The sequence below is a fragment of the Panthera uncia genome, chromosome C2, assembly GCF_023721935.1.
Source record: "Panthera uncia isolate 11264 chromosome C2, Puncia_PCG_1.0, whole genome shotgun sequence".
NCBI lineage: Eukaryota > Metazoa > Chordata > Mammalia > Carnivora > Felidae > Panthera > Panthera uncia.
The window spans coordinates 110,074,094-110,095,589 of NC_064810.1; the positions used below are offsets into that span (position 1 = coordinate 110,074,094).

The 21,496-nt window shown below is 35.0% G+C and overlaps 1 protein-coding gene across 2 annotated transcripts in view; it reads right to left on the reverse strand.

Moving 5' to 3' along the window:
• Window positions 1-8,023: 8,023 nt before the first annotated feature.
• Window positions 8,024-21,496, reverse strand: part of LOC125921920 (arylacetamide deacetylase-like 2) — a 195,919-nt gene continuing 182,446 nt past the window's right edge. For both annotated transcript variants that reach the window (XM_049629681.1, XM_049629682.1), the window contains 4 exons: window positions 14,765-14,987; window positions 12,220-12,289; window positions 11,131-11,302; window positions 8,024-8,751 (listed from right to left, as the gene is read on the reverse strand). In XM_049629681.1, the coding sequence (XP_049485638.1) occupies window positions 8,149-8,751; window positions 11,131-11,302; window positions 12,220-12,289; window positions 14,765-14,969 (1,050 nt within the window). In that variant the 5' untranslated portion in view covers window positions 14,970-14,987 and the 3' untranslated portion in view covers window positions 8,024-8,148. The remainder of the gene's footprint in view (window positions 8,752-11,130; window positions 11,303-12,219; window positions 12,290-14,764; window positions 14,988-21,496) is intronic.

A 21,496-nucleotide genomic window follows, 5' to 3' on the forward strand; every position in this document is an offset into this window, starting at 1 on the left:
GGAAAAAACATAAAACTCAAAAAGAAACTGAAAAATTCACTGCATTAATGAGAGAATTTTAATACTTCTTTCCTATCATTAAGACATCAAGTAGATAAAAGTTTCAGGAAAGATGTGGAAGATTTATACAGCACATTAATTAACAAGCTCAAACTCATGGTATAAGTAGACTGTTTCAACCAACAATTAAAGATTAATATTCTTTAGAAATGCATATGAAAGTATACACAAATTGATCACATGTTATGCAATAACCCTAATCTCAAGAAGTTTTGTAGGACTGTAACATACTGACCATATTCTCAGGTCTTATCACAATTAGGTTAAAAACTAAAAAAAAAAAATCTCTAAACAACTAAATATCAAAAAAGACTCAATTGAAATAGAAAATACTAAGAACGAAATAGACATCAACAAGTATAGAAAGCCATTTAAACAACAGGGGAAAATCTATGCTAAATTCTAAAAAAAAAAAATCCTAAAATTTATGAGTTATGCATCCATGGCAAATTCTCCATTTTTCCTAGCTCTCACCAATAAATGAAAAAACAGCTGTATAGAAACATAGTCTATGCATATGAATGTATGTACATGTGCATTTGTACACACTCTTTTCTCTTTATTTCAGTGGTGAATTCTACTGAGAAAGGGTCACAAAAATGTATCATAGAGCAGTTAAATACCTCTGAAGAAGTGAATCGAAAGCTGCATATGTGCTTCTCTGGTGTTTGTTTGGGGAGGCTAAGAGGTAGCATCTTCCTGGCACAAGGAAAGCCTCAGGCATGTAGAAGATGTTGGTTTGGTGGTCTAATTATATACAGCAGCTAAAGCCACGGAGACAGACTGACCTGGAGACAAAGACAGGCTTCGTAAGACAAATGTGGGAATTCAAGCTCTATCCTGAAGGAACTGGGGAAACGTTCCATGCTGTAGAGGGTGATCATATGTTCCTCTCACCTGAGGTCATCACCTTCACAATTACCTTGGTTTACACAATACATTATTTGGACATCCATCTATAAAGGTGTTTAAAGAAAACACAAGTCTGACCTGGTATAGTTAGGCTGAGATGGGAAAGGTATTGGAAAAAACACCCAAACACCCACAGAAGATCAGGTAACTCCGAATTGTGTGTGATGCAAACACCTGCAGAGAGGACAACAATCTTCCTCCTGTTGCTTCATAAGGCAGAAATTCACAAACTAAATCCCTGGAGTCATGACCTTTAACTTGAAACGGTAACACCATGCCTGGATATTTCAGCAAGGAGGAGAAACAATACAAGCTAAAGCCCGATGAGAGAAAAACTCTCTAAAGGCCTGGTCTTTAAAGGAAGCCGCTTTAGATTTCTTTCCAAGTCAGCACGAGTGTATTTCAACTTTGCTGAAACCGAAAGCCTGATTTATGGCCCACCAAATACATGCTGTATACCTGGTTTGTAAATGAGCAGCCTGAAAGAAAATCATGTTGTCTTTAAGATAGTCATCAATGCTTCTACTCCCTGCATTGCTTGATGTTAAAACTCATGATTCCTGTCTATATGTTAATCTAAATCTTTTGAACTTCCACAAAATGTACAAATATTCATTCTCTGTAAAAACTGTTCATTCTCTGGAACACTTTCTTCCCTGTGAGAGCCTGTTTAACAGGTAGCAATGGAAAATACTACCTGGTTCTTGTCACAGGACAGGTGAGACATATTGCTTACTCCAAAAATTTCTTTTAATATTTTTAATTATTCTTGAATTATTATTCATATCTTTAGTTTTTTTACAACTTATTTTTATTTATCATATAATATGGTGTTCCAATTTATTTTCCTCAAGTTTTTATTTCAATTCAAGTTAGTTAACATATACCTGTAGTATTGGTTTCAGGAGTAGAATTTAGTGGCTCATCACCTACATATAGTACCCAGTGCTCACCACAACTCCCCTCCTTAAAGCCCATCACACATTTACCCCATTCCCTCACCCACTTCCCCTAAGGCAACCCTCAGTTTGTTCTCTATAGTTAAGAGTCTCTTTTGGTTTGCCTCCCCATTTTTATCTTGTTTAATTTTCTTTCCCTTCCCCTGTGTTCATCTGTTTTGGTTTCTTAAACTCCACATGAGTGAAATCATAGGCTGTTTTTCTTTCTCTGATTTATTTTGCTCAGCATAATACATTCCCACTCTATCCACATCATTGCAAATTGCAATATTTCAATCTTTCTGATAGCTGAATAATATTTCATTGTATATGTATATACCACATTTTCTTTATTCATTCATCAGTCGATGGACATTTGGGCTCTTTCCATAATTTGGCTATTGTTGATAGTGCTGCTATAAACATTGGGGTACATGTGCTACCTTGAATTTTTGTATCCTTTGGATAAATACCTACTAGTGTAATTGCTGGGTCATTGGATAGTTCTGTTTTTTAACTTTTTGAGGAACCTCCATACTGTTTTCCACCAGTCTGCATTCCCACCAGCAGTGTAAAACGATTCCCTTATTTGTTTATCCTCGCCAATATCTGTTTTTTCCTGAGTTGTTAATTTTCACCATTCTGACAGGTGTGAGGTGATATCTCATTTTGGTTCTGATTTGTATTTCCCTGATAATGAATGATGTGAGCATTTCTTATTTGAGCATTTTTTTCATGTATATGTTAGCCATTTGTGTGTCTTCTTTGAAGAAATATCTGTTCATGTCTTCTGCCCATTTCTTAACTCGATTATTATATATATTTTTTGGATGTTGAGTTTGATAAGTTCTTTATAGATTTTGGACACTAGACCTTTATCTGATATGTCACTTGTAAATACCTTCTCTCATTCCATAGGTTGCCGTGTAGTTTTGTGGATTGTTTCTTTCATTGTGCAGAAGCTTTTTATCTCAATGAAGTCCCAATAGTTCAATTTTGCTTTTGTGTCCCTTGCCTTCAGTGATGTATCTAGTAAGAAGTTGCTCTGGCTGAGGTCAAAGTTTGTTGCTTGTGTTCTCCTCTAAGATTTTGATGGTTTCCTGTCTCACATTTAGGCCTTTTATCCATTTTGAATTTATTTTTGTGTATGGTATAAGAAAGTTGTCCAGGTTCATTCTTCTGTATGTGGCTGTCCAGTTTTCCCAACACCATTTGTTCAAGAGACTGTCTTTTTTACATTGGATATTCTTTCCTTGTTTGTCAAAGATTTGTTGATGATAAAGTTGTGGATCCATTTCTGGGTTCTCTATTCTGTTCCACTGATCTATTTGTTTTGTGCCAGTACCATACCCTCTTGATGATTACAGTTTTGTAATACAGTTTGAAATCTAGAATTGTGATGCCTCCACTTTGCTTTTCTTGTTCAACATTACTTTGGATATTTGGGGTATTTTTTGGTTACATGCAAGTTTTAGAATGTTTCTTCTAGCTCTGCGAAAGATACCAATGTTATTCTGATAACATGAAATATGTAGATTGTTTTGGGTCGAACAGACATTTTAACAGTACTTGCTCTTCCAATCCATGAACATGGAAGGTTTTCCATTTGTGTCTATAATTTATTTCATTAGTGTTGTATAGTTTTCAGAGTACAGATCTTTTACTTCTTTGGTTAGGTTGATTCCTAGGTATCTTATGGTTTTTGGTGCAATTGTAAATGGGATCGATTCCTTGATTTCTCTTTTTGCTGCTTCTTTGTTGGTGTATAGAAATGCAACTAATTTCTGTACATTGATATTATATTCTGTGACTTTGTTGAATTCACGTATCAGTTCTAGAAATTTTATGGTGAAGTCTTTCAGGTCTTCTACATAAAGTATAGTATCATCCATGAAGTGTGAAAGTTTGACTTCCTCCTTGCCAAGTTGGATGCCTTTTATTTCTTTTTATTATCTGATATCTGAGGCTAGGACTTCTAGTACCAAGCTGAACAACAGTGGTCAGAGTGGACAACCCTGTTGTGTTCTTGACCTTAGGGGAAAAGCTCTCAGTTTTTCTCCATTGAGGATGATATTAGCTATGGGTCTTTTGCATATGGCCTTTATGATATTGAGGTAAGTTCCATTTATCCCTACTTTCTTGAGGGTTTTTATTAAGAAAGGATACTGTGTTTTGTCAAATGCTTTTTCTGTAACTACTGAGAAGATCACATGGTTCTTATACTTTCTTTTATTAATGTGGTGTATCACATTCTCCATTAGCATGATAAATGGCTCTCTATTTCCTCATTTCCAATATGAAGGTGTCTAAAATGAGTCTCTTGTAAGAAGTATATCAATAAGTCTTGTTTTTTATCCATTATGATACCCTATGTGTATCATGTGTATTGGAGGATTTAGTCCATTTACATTCAGAGTAATTATTGATATGAATTTAGTACCATCGTGCTACCCAGAAAATCACTATTCCTGTACATTGTCTCTGTTGTTACTAGTCTTTGTTGCCTTTGTCTCTCTTCCCCAAGTGTCGCCTTCAGTAATTCTTGCAGAGCTGGTTTAGTGTTTACAAACTCCATTAGTTTTTCCTTGTGTTGGGAACTCTCTCTCTCCTTCCTTGCTAGATAAAGTATTCTTGGCTGCATATTTTTCCCACTTAGCACATTATATATATCATGCTCCTCTCTTATGGCCTGCCAGTTTTCTGTGGAAAGGTCTGCTGTTAACCTTATGCATCTACCCTTGTACATTAAGGACGTTTTGTCCCCAGCTGCTTTGAGAATTCTCGATCTTTGTATTTTGCAAGTTTCAGTATGATATGTCTTGGTATTGTCCTGTTTTTGTTGATTCTGAGGGGAGTTCTTGGCCTCGTGGATTTGAGTGCCTGTTTCCTTCCTCAAATTAGTGAAGTCCTCAGCTGTAATTTGTTCAAATAAACCTTTTTTCTCACTCTTCTTCTTCTGGGACTCCTTTTATACATATTATGCTTTGTGGATAACTTAAGTATATATTCATGATCTAATAGTTTCCTCTCCCCCTTCTTTTCAGCTTCATTATTTTCCATAATTTTATCTTCTGTATTACCTATCCATTCCTCTGCCTCTTCCATCTTCATTATGATTACATCCAGTTTTGCATTTCAGTTATACTGGCATTTTTTTATTTTGACCTGACTAGTTTTTAAGTATTTTATCTGGTGTCTTCTATGCTTTTCCCGAGCCCAGCTAGCATTCTTATGACTGTTTTTCTAAATTCTTGTTCAGATATATGGCTTATATCTGTTTTTGAGCAAATCCCTACATGTGGTTTATTCTTGATCTGTCTTTTGAGCAGAATCCCCCGGTCATGTCATTTTGTCTAGGTTTCTCTTTCTTCATGTTATGAAAGCTTGTTATGTTTCCTGCTCCTGACAGTAATGCTATATTAAGAAGGGTTCATACACTGTCCAGGGCATAGCACTTCAGGAAGTGTTTCTGGTGTGTGCTTTGTGCACTTTGCTGTTGTGTTTTTGCTGCTCTTTTCCACAGGTCAGTCCTCTGTAGAGTTCCTCCTTTCTTGCATGGAGGATTGTCTGGACCTTTAACTAGGTGTGCTTTGATTTGTTTGTTAAAATAAGCCCAATCCAGAAAAAGAGAAAATGAAAAGGAAATAACAAAACACCAAACAAAAAACTATAAGCCTGATTTCAAAGAAAACGAGAGAGAGAGAGAGAAAAAAAAGGAAGCAATGTAAAAACAACCAAACAAAAACTACAAGCCTGAATCTAAAGAATGAAAAAAAAGAAATCCTGGTCCTATTTCTATCAGAACTGAAACTCACGCTTTGGAGCACTCTATGATGTGTACACTTGACGCATGCATTTGTTCTATGTGCGACAGGCTTTCTGCACTGGTTCACAGTCAGACGTGCCTTAAGATGCACCTGCAATATGCAGAGGTTGGGGTTTGGTATAAGTGGCTCCAGCCTGCATCGCAGGCACTTTTTTTTTTTTGCTCACTGAGCAAAGTCCACTGAAGTCCAACAGTGCTGGTGGGTGGGGTGAAGATGACATCATCCCACTCTCTCCTCCCTGGAGAGGGGAGCTCTCACCCACCCCTATTCAGGAAACCCTTAAAGACAAGTGAACCAACTCCCCTCTTGGGTTTCAGACTTCTGTCAGATACCTGCCTGTGCCAGGCCCTCAAACACCTGGCACCACAATCTCCTGTGTTTTATCTCTGGCATGGCTGGGATTCAAAACTCCAAATCTTAAAGAGCCTGACAAGGTGTGGACCCACTCCCTTCCTCTAGAGGAGACTTCACTGTGCTATGTCTGGTGCCATTTTGTCCCAGAAAAGCAGCTGCATGACCTCAAAGGTGCTTGGAGTTTATGTTGACGTACAGTGAAAAACAGTGACCAAGTTATCTGCCCTCTCCGTGCACTTCTGTCCCTTGCTGATGAATGGCCATTCAATGATGCTCTCCGGGTCTTTTGCCCTTGGAGAAGCAATATACCCTCCTCTGTACGTACTCCGAGAAGGGGAATGTTTTCTCCCCATGCAACACAGGGGATACCTCCACCTTCCTTCTCTCCAGGAGCACCACTGCCCGTATGGCTTGACTATAGCATATGTTGTGGACTCCTAAAATCTCAGAATTTTGAGCTCTCCTGTTTGTAAAAACTTGCAATAGTCAGTTCCTCCCAACTCCCCATTTTGGCGAAGTGTTTTTTTAGTAGGAACCCTATGTGCTGCTGTTTCTCCCCAGCTCACTCTCTCCTCTCCCTGTGCCACTGTGGGCTTCTCTCCCCCAATTCACATCTCTGCACTTCATACCTGCCAAGTTCTCTCCCTCTAATTGTGGAAATACTTCTCTTAATCCTCAGATCAATTTCCTAAATGTTCGAAATGATTTGATGTTAATCTAACTATGTTCGAGGAACAAGGCAAGTCCAGGGCCCCTGAATACTCTACCATCTTAATTAACCCTCTATTGTGTTCCACTTTTGTTCTTCCACATAGAAATTCATCACTGATATTGCGATTCTGTATTTTCTAGTCTGTTTTACTGCTTATCTTTGTCTTCTCCCACACTGAACCAATATTGATTTATGTGACATATTATAGAATGATTCAAACAGCATTAAAGGATTGCAAAAGTTTCTTACTCAATAACTTTATGTTAATATGTAGTAAAACCAAATTTATAAATAAGTTATCAAAGTTATACCTATAATTTCATGATACAACCTATGTGTCCCCCATGTGAGAGCACATCACCCAGGATTTTATGTCATCCTAGTATCTTCAGGTCATTAGAACTACATTCTGCTTCTTTATTTAATCAGTGTTCAGTATGTGACTAGAAACTTTCTTGGATTGATAATATAGCAATCAATATTTTTAAAAGTTTGAGTGTTGGGTGGGGGTGAGGGCGTGCCTCAGTGGCACAGTTGCTTAAGCATCTGACTCTTGATCTCAGCTCAGGTCATGATCTCACAGTTCATGACAGTTCATGAGTTCGAGTCCTGCAATGGGCTCAGCACTGATGGCATGAAGCCTGCTCGGGATTCTGTCTCTCCTATTCTCTGCTCCTCCCCAACTTGTGCTCTCTCTCAAAATAAATAAATAAACTTAATTTTACAAAAAAAGCATAGTGAGAGCCAAATATTTAGGCTTTTGAAAGAATTTATAGCCTACATGTTAATCCTTTCCTTCTATAAGAAACTGAGCAATATATTTGAAAGCAGATTTTGTTTGTATTAGGTGAATTGAAAAAAATAAAAAACCTAATGGAATTTACATTTGGTGAATACGATTACTGTATGGACCATTAATTGAAAAAACAGGTTTTCAATATAATGTAGTTTTCCTCCTACACACAAATGCCATTGTGATTTTTCTTCTTTAAAACTTCTCCTCACTTACCACTACCATTCCTATCACTACCTGGATACTGTCCTGCTTGTTTTGTTTATAATCACACTTTTTAAAAAAAAAATTACTATTACTGGTGCATATTTAAAACTTATCAAGCAAAATAAATTGTATTTAATGGGATTAATACAGTGAATCTCTACATTTATTAAGACCCAAGTTTAGGGAAATTAAGTAACTTGTTCAAAGGTACACAGTAATCTTTGCTTTTAAACTTACATTTATTCAAAAAGAATATCATTGTTCTGTTCCTTAAAGTCACAAACTTTCAAATATAACCTTTGGATTATATTACTAAATAAATAATTAGCTAGCTACATGTACTATTTATAGATTTTCTTCAAGCCAATTAATATATTTATCACTTATTCTAAAGCCTACATGTAAGTAAAATGGTGTTGTCATGAAAAAAAGTGCTCCATGGATCCCATCCTCTATGTGGTCATGAGAAACGTTAACTGCAGCATTTCGAAGTCGTGAGACGTATATAAGTCCATCATCTCTTAGGATATCATGTTCACAGGTGATGATATAAGTTAGTGGCAATTTTTCTAATTGGGAATCAGTGGCTAACAAGGGTGATAACCTGCTATCCAAAAGTACTGGATACGAAGAGTTAAGCTTCCCAATAATTGGTTCAGTATATATGTGATTCCTTCTATATTTTTCAGGAAGAAGAGTACTCCAGTTAACCAACTTGAACAGATGTCTTGATCCATGGGGCATATGTTGATTTTCTCTCACTGCTTGGGGCAGTGCTTTATCCTTGGTCAAGTACAGGCATCCCATTTTAATTGCCATATCCCTTGACAGAATCGGACCATGCTCATTTTGTCGGTGAGAGGGCATTAAAACATCCACCGCCTGCAAGCCAGGGTAAATTAAAGCTTGTGCCTTAATTTTATTTTTGAATTCTGGATCATTTTGTACCTGAAAAAAATTGATAATAAAATGTGAAAAGACTCCAAACTATACGATTGGGAGGTTTTACTCCAATAATATGAGCAGTTATGATGTAAATAGTTACAAAACCAATACAGGACCTAATGGTTATTTCTTTTTATAATATTTAGACTTTATTTTAAGGGCATTAAAATGCATCAGCCTGCTTTCAGCAGTTATGATACACATATACATCAAACACTTACACATGTTTATTCATATATGACCATGAAATAAAATTATAATAATGAGATTCTTAGAGAAGATTACGAGCTATGTTTAAAAATCACTTTTTGATCTAAAGTAACCTGAGAAGATAGACTATAACAATAAAATATGAATGCTCAAACACACATACTAACTAAATTCAGAAGGAGTTGGACCAAGTTAAAGGAAATATTCCTAATATACAAGTTGCCTTCTGGAGAACATAATGTATTGTGATGGTAAATAAGCAGAGGAATTTATGAAAATTTGAAGGGCAGGCAAAGACACGGAGCATTGTATCTGGAGTTTCTCTTTCTTACCAGAGGTATGAGGTATCCTAAGCTCTCAGTGATGGGGTGAGAAAAGCCACCATATATTCCCCGTTCCTTCTCTCTTAGTCCTAAACACTACAGGAGAGTTAATCTCTCAAGAAAAATTACCTGAGCCACAGACCAGCTTCTACAACTATCACATCCGGGCAAATGGCTATTCCTGCTGCCATAGCACATGTAAGTCTAGGTATCTGAAGAGTGATTTTGAAAGCCAATCCCCTCACCAAAGTAGGTGACATACCAAATGAGACAATTAACTGTAATCTCAGTAGTACCTCACAAGAGGAAATGATATCCTGCCAACTCTAAAATGTATACTCATTGTATAGTCAGTGCCACAAGTTCATAAAGAAGCTAAGACCAATTTCCCTAACAGAATCTCTCCTATGCCCTTGATCCCTCCCTAGCATCCTCAGACAGATAATTTTCTAGGAAAAAAAAAGGATCATCTCATAAACTGGGTGGAAGAAACAGTGACCATATAAACAAAAATGAAGCAGAGAGATTCAACAGATACGTTCTCAAGCTAGTAAAAGTGATCCCACAAAATAAGTAAATAGATTCTGCTGATTGTAAATGTATATGTGCTTCCTCTTATGCTAATTTTGTTCCATAAGTGGTTTTGGGAGTAGGAACTACGTGTGGGGCTGAATTCAATTTTCAAATATCTTAATTGTTTGGATGGTTATTACTTAACTATACAAAGCAAGAGTTTAGCCTAGGCCATTGTTCTTCTTCATCACAGTAGTGATTCTTCCATACAAGCATGGCACATGCCCCAAATGCTATCTGATGACATTCTACTGGATTTAAAACATGGATTACAATAATGCCAAATGCTTGGAAGATTTTACAATTTAGCTAAGTAGAACAACAAATCCCTTGTGATATTCAATAGTAGTTCCTAGACATTGTCCTATTTTTCTGAAACTTGATGGCTGAATCAAATCCTTATTTAGCAATATATGTAGTCTCCCCTTAATGCCTCTAAAGCCACATCTGTCTACAGGAAAAATTATGCAAAAGGACATTAGGTTGGTTTTATATATTTGCCATTTCACAGTGTAAAACACAAGACCAACTTTGGAAAACGGCATGGAGGTTCCTCAAAAAATTAAAAATAGAACTACACTAGGACCCAGCAATTGTACTACTAGGTATTTATCCAAAAGATACCAGAATGCTGATTCGAAGGGGTACAAGTACCCCAATGTTTATAGCAACGCTATAAACAGCCAAATTATGGAAAAAGCCCAACATCAACCAACTAATGAATGGAAAAAGCAGATGCGGTATATACATACAATGAAATATTTCTCAGCAATCAAAAAGAATGAAATCTTACCATTTGCAATAACGTGGATGGAATTAGAGTATGTTATGCTAAGTGAAATAAGTTAGTCAGAGAAAGACAAATTCCATATGATTTCACTCATACATGGAATTTAAGAAATAAAACAGATGAACATAGGGGAAGGGAAGCAAATTAATATAAAAACAGAGAGGGAGGCAAACATAAGAGACTCTTAAATCCAGAGAACAAACTGAGGGTTGCTGGTGGGGTGTTGGGGGGGGGGGGATGGGCTAAAGAAGTGATGGGAATTAAGGGGGGAACTTGTTGGGATGAGCATTGGGTGTTATCTGTAAGTGATGAATCACTAAATTCTATTCCTGAAATCATTATTATGCTATATGTTAAATAACTTGGATTTAAACTTTAAAACACACACACAAGGCCAATAAAAATAGCCTAACAAATAAAATGATTCTTTTGTGTTAGAATTATAACGTATGTATACTATCAACATATATAACACATAAAACATACCAGTTGAGTAACTTTTGCTGCCAATGTACCCCCAGAACTATCACCTGAAATACAGATTCGGGAAGGATCCACTCCATATTTTGCAAGAATGTTATCCTGTAGAAAGAATCTGACCACAGAAATGACATCTTCAAGGGGAACAGGAAATTGATATTGAGGAGCTAGCCTATAGCTTAAGAAAAAAAGAGAAAGTAACAAAGCATATATAATTAAACTCCAGTTGCATGTATCTAAGCAACTCAGTTTAACCAACAGGTCCAATAAACCAAATTGGCCCCACTCTGAAATTTTAATCTCACCAATTGAACCCAGATTTACTACCAACTTCTATTTTTAAAATAAAAAGTAAATTCTGGTATAAAGGTTTTAAAATGTTGGCTCTATGGGAAGATGAGAGAGACAAGGATTGTGTCTTTATCCTCGTAAAATTGCATGTACAATTTTCAGCAAAACAACAATTAGTAGGGGAGATGCTCTGTAGTGTTCATCAGATTCTCAATGTAATTGGTAATTCAAATTTTTTCAGAACCACTGCTGGGAGGACACAAGAGATTTTAAAAGCATCAAATCAGAGAGTAAATGATTTGAAAGTCTCTAATATAAGAAATTTATTTAGGTTAAAATTCTTCAAGATGACATTCCATGTTTTATATCATGAGCACTACTTAGAAACTTGATTCAAAATAAAATCCTTATAATATTTGAGAAAAAATAAACTTTAATTTTAAATGCAAAAAATTAAAAGCTTTGAAATATAAGTATTTAAGTATAGTAAGTTATTTGGCTCAATGGTTGGAAAGTCATTTGTAAATTCAGGCATACTCTACTTCACCCTCAGTATGAAGAATTTTCTTTTCCCATCTCTCCTATAAATTACATAGTGCAGATATACACCTAGAGACTTCAAGCCCAAAACATGTTAGAGTTTCTTGGTAAGTGAGAAGCTAGAAAGTACTTGACATTTGCTAGTCTTTCCAGTATATTTTTGGAAATTCAGAAAAAAATCATGAGCAACTAAGATCTCTCACTCTGACAATGCCTTAAAATTCTGAGATGGTCCCAAATTAAAAAAAAAAATGATTGCCTTACTCTATTCCCACAACAACAGCACCAAGTTTATTTGCTGTCCATCTATTCAGGAAGTCATAAGCCATCTGCCCTGAAATGAAAGAAAAAAAAGAAGAATATAAAAGTGTACCCTGTCAATAAAGAACAATGGAAAACCATCTATATTTGTGGATAGTGACTGAAATATGATTAACTGACGGAATCCCTCTATTTTCACTTTATCTGTTGCGATGTAGAAGGATTCAAAGATATAAGATTTGATGACTACCACCAAATGGAGAATGTCATTGCAGAAGAAAATATACTTAAAGACAGAGTCATGAGAATGCATAAAGACCTCAGAGAAATAAATGTTAAGTACAAGTGAAGTAAGAATTTGGAGAAAAGTGGCGGCATAAACTAAAACCACGAAGGAAAATAACCGGTGATAAAATTCCTTGGGAAATCAGCCAGTGGGTAGGAGTGGGTAAGTTTGAAAAGTTTAAAGAACTAAATAAAAGAGCATTGCAGATTCAAAAGCTACAGAAAGGAATACTGGGAAACATGAACACTTATAAAGTATAAAAATGGAGAACCTGTTTTTGTGTTTGTTTCTATTTGTATTGTTTTGGAGAGGGAGATACAGATGAAGGGAAAGGCGAGAGGCAAAAGGAAGTTCAAAGAAATTTGTTTCACACAACCAAAGGAGTAGAGGGTGAAATGGCCATTTCAGTGAAACAGAAGGGAATGGCCATTCTCAAATTACACAGCTTAAAAAAGTATTCAAAAGGGGAAAACAAACTCCACAGTGTATAGAAATGAGTCTGAGAAATAAAAGAGGACTACGTACAGAGAAGGATTTGGGAACAAAGGAGAAGAGGTAGTAACACTTAGGAGTCAACTGGGATGACATGCTTGTAGGTAGACAAATGAAATAGAAGTACTGATAAACCAAATAATAGGAGGAAAGTAGAGAGCAAAGTAGAGAGATTCAACTGTGCCCGAAGATAAAAATGCCTTTTCCTAGGACACAGTTAGAAAGAAGTGAAGCTGAGGATTAATAAGGTGCTAATAATTTTTTTTTTTTTTAATTTTTTTTTTCAACGTTTTTTATTTATTTTTGGGACAGAGAGAGACAGAGCATGAACGGGGGAGGGGCAGAGAGAGAGGGAGACACAGAATCGGAAACAGGCTCCAGGCTCCGAGCCATCAGCCCAGAGCCTGACGCGGGGCTCGAACTCACAGACCGCGAGATCGTGACCTGGCTGAAGTCGGACGCTTAACCGACTGCGCCACCCAGGCGCCCCCTAATAATTTTTAAGGACATTTGAAAGTCCTTTGTGGGAGGAGGGGAGCAGTGGTGGATTATGGACATACATCCTTGATAGCTCAGGAGGGATAAGCTGAGGGCTGGAAAGAGTGCTGGAGGTTTACAATAGTCATTGGCATGAAGGAGAGGAAGTAATGACATATAGGACATAGCATCTTAAAGCCACATGATGGGGCTGCTCACTAGTAGTGTGAGGGTGAATGCTGTGGGTCCTGCTAACAAGCTTAATTTTGACTACTGGTTCTACCACTTACTAATAGTAGGACTTTGAATAAGTTACTTTATCATTCTCTATTTCTTTATTTCTAAGACTGTGACAATAGTACCTAAGAATGTGCTTACCCAACAAAATAAAAGTTGACCATCCACCTGATTACAGTAGCATATGTAGTAGTCTTGAAACATTAACAGATCATGGAGTCAATCTGGGTTTAATGACCCAGGCTGTGGGTTCTTCAAGGAAAGGAGCCTTACCATTAGCTTCTTCTATCTTCTGAGTGTCTTGTAAAACATTCTTTGCGTTTTATGCTGTGTGGTGACTCCATAATACTGACATTCTACAAGCAACTCTGTATATATGTTAATATGTATAACTCAGTATGTGTATGTTAGAGCATGTTTGAGTTTGTGTCTGTGTGAATGTTTGTGGAATGTATAAGCATTTTAGCTACTCCACTGGCATTTCTTAAAATCATCTCCAACACTAGATGGGGATAGCATTTATGGGAAGAGCTGATTACACAGTTCTATTTTATGTTTTATTTTAAGTTCAGAATTATGCATTGGATTCTAAGTCCCAAAACAAGTATTGTTGTATCACAGTCTACAATATGAACTGTATTTGCTACTTGGAAGTTGTAAATAATATCAGTTCTGACTCAACATTTACAATATCTTGTTCACTTCTATCTTTCTGAACCTGAAGTCAGGTCATTTGGTAATTTCAAAGTTAGGTTTTAAGGTTAATAATTGAATTTCCAATTTTACAACGTCAATGTAACTTTATTTGATAAAGTTTTTCGAAAAAATAAAATCTAATATACTTATTTTCTAAGAAGTTTGTGAAAAATATGTCTAAACTATGATTGGTAAAATCTCTAAGATACATACACATAGTCACAAACACAAATAACACAGAAATAAAGTTCTGCCAGTTATATATACAAATATATTTGAATATATATCTACATAATATGCAACACACACACACACACACACACACACACATATACATTTGCTTATATAAGATACACTTACTGCAACTTCCCATAACAAAGGCACCACCATGAATAAAAATTACAGCCCGTCTCTGGCTTTCTGACTTCTTCTTTGGCAAGTACAAACATACTGGAATGTCAGTAAACTTTGTATCCATCACTGTAATGTTTTCATCTGAAATTAGTACTGTTTGGTCCAATTTCAGTAACATGGAAAATAATTCCGCATATCCAATAAGACCCATATTTTCCAATAATGTAGCCTGTTAAAAAAATTTCAAACATTGAATATTTCAATTTTAATACCAAATACATAGAAAGATGCAACCAACATGGAAGAAGGAATAATATAACACCCTAGAGTTCTTATTGCACATCCTGATACATATACTATTGTTGCTTCTAGATAAATCTTAAGTATGTTGTATTTTGGAATAAGAGTAATCTCGTTAAATGTCATCATTGTACTGTGGCTACTTATTTTTTAATTCTAAACTTTTATCTGAAAAATTATCTGAGAAATAATAGAGTTTATACTTCTTAAAAAAACTATTTCTTTTTTAAAAGTTTATTTTGAGAGAAAGAAAGCGTAAGTAGGGAAGGGGCAGAAAGAGAGAGAATCCGAAGCAGGCTCCACACTATCAGTGTGGACCTCAAACCCATGAACTGTGAGATCATGACCTGAGCTGAAGTCAGACACTTAACTGACTGAGCCATCAGGTACTCCAGATTTTATACTTCTTTATGTATATAATCTCAATATTTTCATGTTATTTCATTGGTCAGTCAATTTTATTTAAAATTTTAGAAGCATCTGGTTATCACATTACTAATAAAGCTATTTCAGTTATTTCAACTACAAATAGGTTATTTTTTTTATTTAAAAAATGCTTGAAGAAAAAACGCTACTTTAAATAAAACTATCTTTAGTATTTTTGGTAAGTTTTATAACATCTTTGTAACATTTCAAAGAATAGTTCACATATAAAGAATCCTGAAATACTGTGGGGACAAAAGAATATTACAGAGCATTTACAATACCTATATGAGGTGGCTATAATTTTACTAGGTGTTAAAGATCATCTAACTCATCTGCTTTAACATTGGGAATACTGACACCTGGTAAGTCCAATTTACTGACCAAAATGAGATAACCAGTAATTAGCAAAGCAAAATGTAAATCTATTTTTCTAGGCCACTGTTACACAAGGCAGGTACTCCTCTACATAAAAGTACTAAATTATGTTTTTTTATAATAACCCATAAAAATGGAAGGAAAGAAGTTATTAAGTACTAGAACAATAGGAAAAGATTGTATAATAGGAAGAATTTGAATTTTAAAAATGACAGTTGTATGAGGAATAATAAGTTGTTGACATGATATGGCCTTAAAGCCGCCATTTTGACATTGACACTTTAAGTAGCTTTAAAATACCATTAAGCTCTCAATTAAAACATATATAGATACACATATATAGAAATATTTATATCTTATTATATATTAGAAATATATGTTATATCTTATATATTAGAATACATATACATTATATATTAGAAGTATGTATCTTATTACATATTAGAAACATATATTTATATAATATATAGTATATGTCTCTATATAGTACTTATATATTTGTATAACATTATTTATAATATTTATATACATTTATATGTCAAACATTTGTCAAGTAGACAGCCATATCTAATCCATAATATATACTTATCTTTAGGGATTGGAAATAGGCTAGGTCAGAGAGATAATACCAAATTTCAAATTCCATGTTATAGACATCTTTTGCCTTTAGAATCTGAGTAGACATAAACATCCCTTATTTTGGTAACAGTGTTCTAGTCACTTTAGGGAGCTACCAACTCCCATTATTTGAAACCTTTGATGAGCCAGTTGATCAAGGATAACCACTCACTAGTTAAGAGGTGAGAAAGTAAACTTAAGGTAGATTTAGTGCACTATCCTTGAAAACTGGATCTTAAGCAGAGAGACAAAAAGAATGAGAACAATGAGAGATGAGAGAGAGGCAGACACAGAATCCAAAGTAGGCTCCAGACTGAGCTGTCAGCACAGAGCCCAATCACGGCTCGAATTCACCAACCACAAGATCATGACCTGAGCCTGAGTCAGATGCTTAACAAATTGAGCCACCCAGGCGCCCTCATTTTCAACAATTTCTTAATCTTAGTTGAAAATACACCAAGACCTAACTGGTGAAATGATATGCCAAAGTCAGAAAATAACTTCAGGCAACACCTCAGCAAGACCTTGGGATCTTCATACTAGGCTCATCGCACTTTCACTGAGACCCAACTCTCTTGTCACTCATTTATTCCCAAATCTTCAAGAGATTTCTCCAACTTTGCTGGGCTTTCAAATTTAAAATCTCCACATTTTCAGGGATCTCCTTAAAGTGGCATTTGCAATTTTCTTTGACATAATGTTATTGCTTTCTAATGCATATTTTCTTCTATCTGGAATTATTTATTTTTTTGTTATGTGATGCTTGTATTTACCTATTTTTCTTCATAAATATTATTTTCCTTGCTTGGATGCCTTTTTCTAGAAACAGAACATTTTACGTATCTCTTTGAGGCAGACATTTTGAAGAAGACACATTCAAACTTTGATGTCAAAATAGAAAATAACTATTTTTTTAGCTAAGTAACATCCACAGCAGACATCCCCATCTCTTATCACCTCTTGACCCCAATCTCATCATAAGGCAGTCATAAGAGGTAAAATTGTTTCATTGTATAAGGAGATGAATTTGAACAAATGCTTGGAGGTTGAAACATTGAAAGGGAAAAAGTCAATGCTTTGCCAAAATAGTCCTTAGAATGCCTGCAAATAAACATTACATATCCCTTCTCTAAAAAGTTTTTTCAGATGATCCTGATGAAAAGGAGACACTAGTCTAGGAAAGCAACAGAGAAAATGGAGATGCAATGAGAAGACACATTTTTTAGGAAAAATTTATCTTATTTGCTATGTTTGGGGAATTAAGGAGACGAGTGAGTCATTTGACTTTTTAATAACCCATCTGTTGATTTTCATCCTGCTCTCAATAGTCGCTCCAAACCTGTTACTTACTTTACCTCCATTTGTCATTTCCTTCAATTACAGTTAGTTATCATCTGATAAAAGCCAGATCATTCAGGGATAAAATGAGTGATGAGGCTCAAGCTATGGCAAGAAATGAAAAGAGATGTTAATTTTCTTCTCTTCCTCCTTACATTACTTATCTATTTTTTTGCAAGGAAACCATGGATTTAAGTATCATAAATTATTTGTTTTTCCAATATCCATAAGCTCTGGATCAATTTGTCCCAAGTCAAACCATTGAATGATCAACTCTTAAAGATTGTTTGTCAAAGAGTGTATTCATGGGATGGAAATATTTTCCAAATTTACCACAAAGTAGTTTTATACTATATTCTTCCTGAATATATTTAACAAATATATTTGTTTCAAAACATGTATTTATGAATTTCAATATTTTCTTCTCAACTTATTTTTCTTGGAGTCTTAAAGAATATATTCATGGTGAATACATTTATGAGTTATTGAGTTTTATTTGTAATGAAGTAGTTAAAATGAAAGGTTTTGATGGCTTTCTTTGGCCAAGATAAAGCTCACTAAAGCCTATCTCTCCTACTTATTACAACTAAAAACTCTAGACAGAAAAGAATCAACCTGAGCACTCTGAAACAAAAAAAAAAAAAGAATTTGAGGAAGTCAAAACTGGAAGAAATATTCATAAGAGAGTTTCACCTTTTTTTTTGTCTCTTGCCCTCTGGCTTTGGCCTGAAGTCACACTAAGCCCTTTAACAACCCAAGAGATGAAAGCAAATATCCCCAGAGAAATCCTTGATTTCCAGGTATTGGACTGGGAAATACATATCTTATACAGCAGAGTGTGAATGGGGGGAGGGAGGTGGGTCTCATTTTCTTTTCCTTTCTTTTTCTCCCTTTTTCTCTCCTGTCAGGCTCCAAGGCCAGTTCCATCTGCAGACAGCAGCTTTTCCACCGTGGTGAAGGCAGACATGTAAAACACTGAGCAAAGATTCTCTGCCCAGAGAAACTGTGAAAAAGGTCTTCTGTTATCCAAAGAGTATTAAGGAATAATACATTATTTTTCCTTATTTTTTCTCTCAAAGCTTCACCCTGAAGGTGGACCCAGTTATGTAGAACTGTAAAATATAATGGATGACTAAAACCCTAACTAAAAATTGTCTTTCTGGCCAGAAACACTGGCGAGAGGGAATATCGGAATTCAGAAATCAAGGAAGAAAGGGTGAATGAAATTAACAAATTAATATTCCTTCTGAAATTATTTAAAATATTTATTACTGTTGAAAACAAAATGTGTTAACATATATGGGGGTTAATGCATATAAATACAATACACATGACACCTATATATACAAGTGTCAGGGTAAAGAGACCTATGTGATTGAAATTTTACACGCTATGAAAAGTGGTAAACTATTAAATTTATGTAAGCTATGAAAAGTTACTAGGGTTAAAGAGATGCATTCCATCATTGTAAAAATCAATTTACCAAGGCAATAGTGCAAAATGAATAAACATTTATAAACAGAACTCAAAAATACATGAAACAAAACTGAATGAATTGTGAAGAGAAATAGATAATCCACATAATTATAAATGTCAACACTTCTCACTTGGTAATTGAGGGAAAAAAATAGACAGAAAATCATTAAAGATATAAAATGCCTGAATAACTTTGACATTTATAGAATGAACAAAAATGGCAGAATATAGAACCTTTTTAAATGCATATGGAATTGTCACTAAAATATACCATATTCTAAGCCATAAAACAAACTGGAAGAACTTGAGTTCACAGAAACTATGTTCTCTGACTATAATAGAATTAAGCTAGGATTCAAAAACAGAAGATAGAAAATTGCCAGATATTACAAAGTAAAAAAAATAGTTTTAATAAAAATTGTACATATTTAAGGTGTACTACATACTTGATTTGATATGCATATACATAGTGAAATGATCGCTATAGTCAAGATAATTAACATATCTCCTTACAGTTATCTTTTTTTGTCTATGTGGTGAGAGTCCTTGAAATCTACTCTCTTAGCAAATTTCCAGTATCCAATACAGTGTTATTAACTGTAGCCATGTTATGAAATATTAGATCTCTAGATTATTCATTCTACCTAACATCTCTTCACTCCTACTACCCACCCCTGGCAACTACCACTCTACTCTCTACTTTTATGTATTATACTTTGTTAGATTCCATATATAAGTGAGGTCATGTAGTTTTTTTATTTTTCTGTGTCTGGCTTATTTAACTTAGCATAATACCCTCTGGGTTCATTTATGTTGTCGCAAATGGCAAGATCTCCTTCTTTTTTAAGGCTCAGTAATATTCCATTGTATATATGTACTTTTTTATTCACTTATCCACTGATGGACATTTAAGTTGTTTCCATATTTTGGCTATTGTGAGTAATGCTGGAATCAATTCGAAAGAGCACATATCTCTCATTTTCTTTGGAAGAAGGATCTGGAGGAGGGATTTCTGGATCATATGATAGTTTTATTTTCAGTGTCTTGAAGAACCTCCATATTGTTTTCCATTGTGGTTCTACCAATTTACATTGCCACCAACAGAGCACAAGAGTCCCTTTTTTCTACATCTTTGGCAACACTTGTTTTTATCTTTTTCATAACAGCCATCTGAAAAGGTATGAGGTGATGTCTCTGTGATTTTGATTTTCATTTCTCCAATGATTAGTGATCTCAAGCACCTTTTCATATACCTGGTGGCCATTTATATGTCTTCTCTGGGGGGGGATGTTTATTCTGGCTATTTTCCTATTTCTTAAATAAAAAAAATTGCTATTGAGTTGCATGAGTTCCTTATATATTTTAGATGTTAGCTCTTATCAGAAATGTAGTCTGCAAATATTTTTTCCCATTCTGCAGATCGCATTTTCATCTTGTTTCTTTTGCTGTGCAGAGACTTTTTAGTTTGATGTAATGGCACTTGTCTATTTTTCCTTTTTGTTACTTGCACTTTTGGTGTCATCTCAAAATGTCATTGCCAGTGCCAATGTCAAGGAGCTTTTGCCTTATGTTTTCTTCCAGGATTTTTTATGGTTTCAGGTTAAAATCTGAAGTCTTTCATCATTTTAAATGGATTTTTGTGTATGGTATAAAACTAGAGTCCAGTTTCTTTTTTTTTTTTTTTGCATATGAATATCCAGTTTTCTCAACACTATTTATTGAAGAGATTACCCTTTTTCCATTGTGTATTCTTGGTGCCTTTATCAAAAATTAATAGACTATACATGCTTTAGCTTATTTCTGGACTTTCTATTCTGTTCCTTTGGTTTATGTGTCTTTTTATGCCAATGCCATATTGTTTTTATTGCTATAACTTTGTAATACAGTTTGAAATTGAGTACTATGATGCCTCCAGCTCCATTCTTCCTTCCCAAGATTGCTTTGACTATTCAGGACCTTTTGTGGTTCAATGAACTTTAGAATTGTTTCTTCTATCTCTGTGAACAATTTCATTGGAATTTTGATCAGGATTGCATTGAATCTGTATATTGCCTTGTGTGGTATGGAGACTTTAACAATGCTAATTTTCTGATCCATTAACATGGCATATCTTTTTATTTATTTGTGTCTTCAATTTGTCTCATCCATGTTTTATGGTTTTCAGTGTAAAAAAAACACCTCAGGTGTCATAAATTCTCTGGGGAA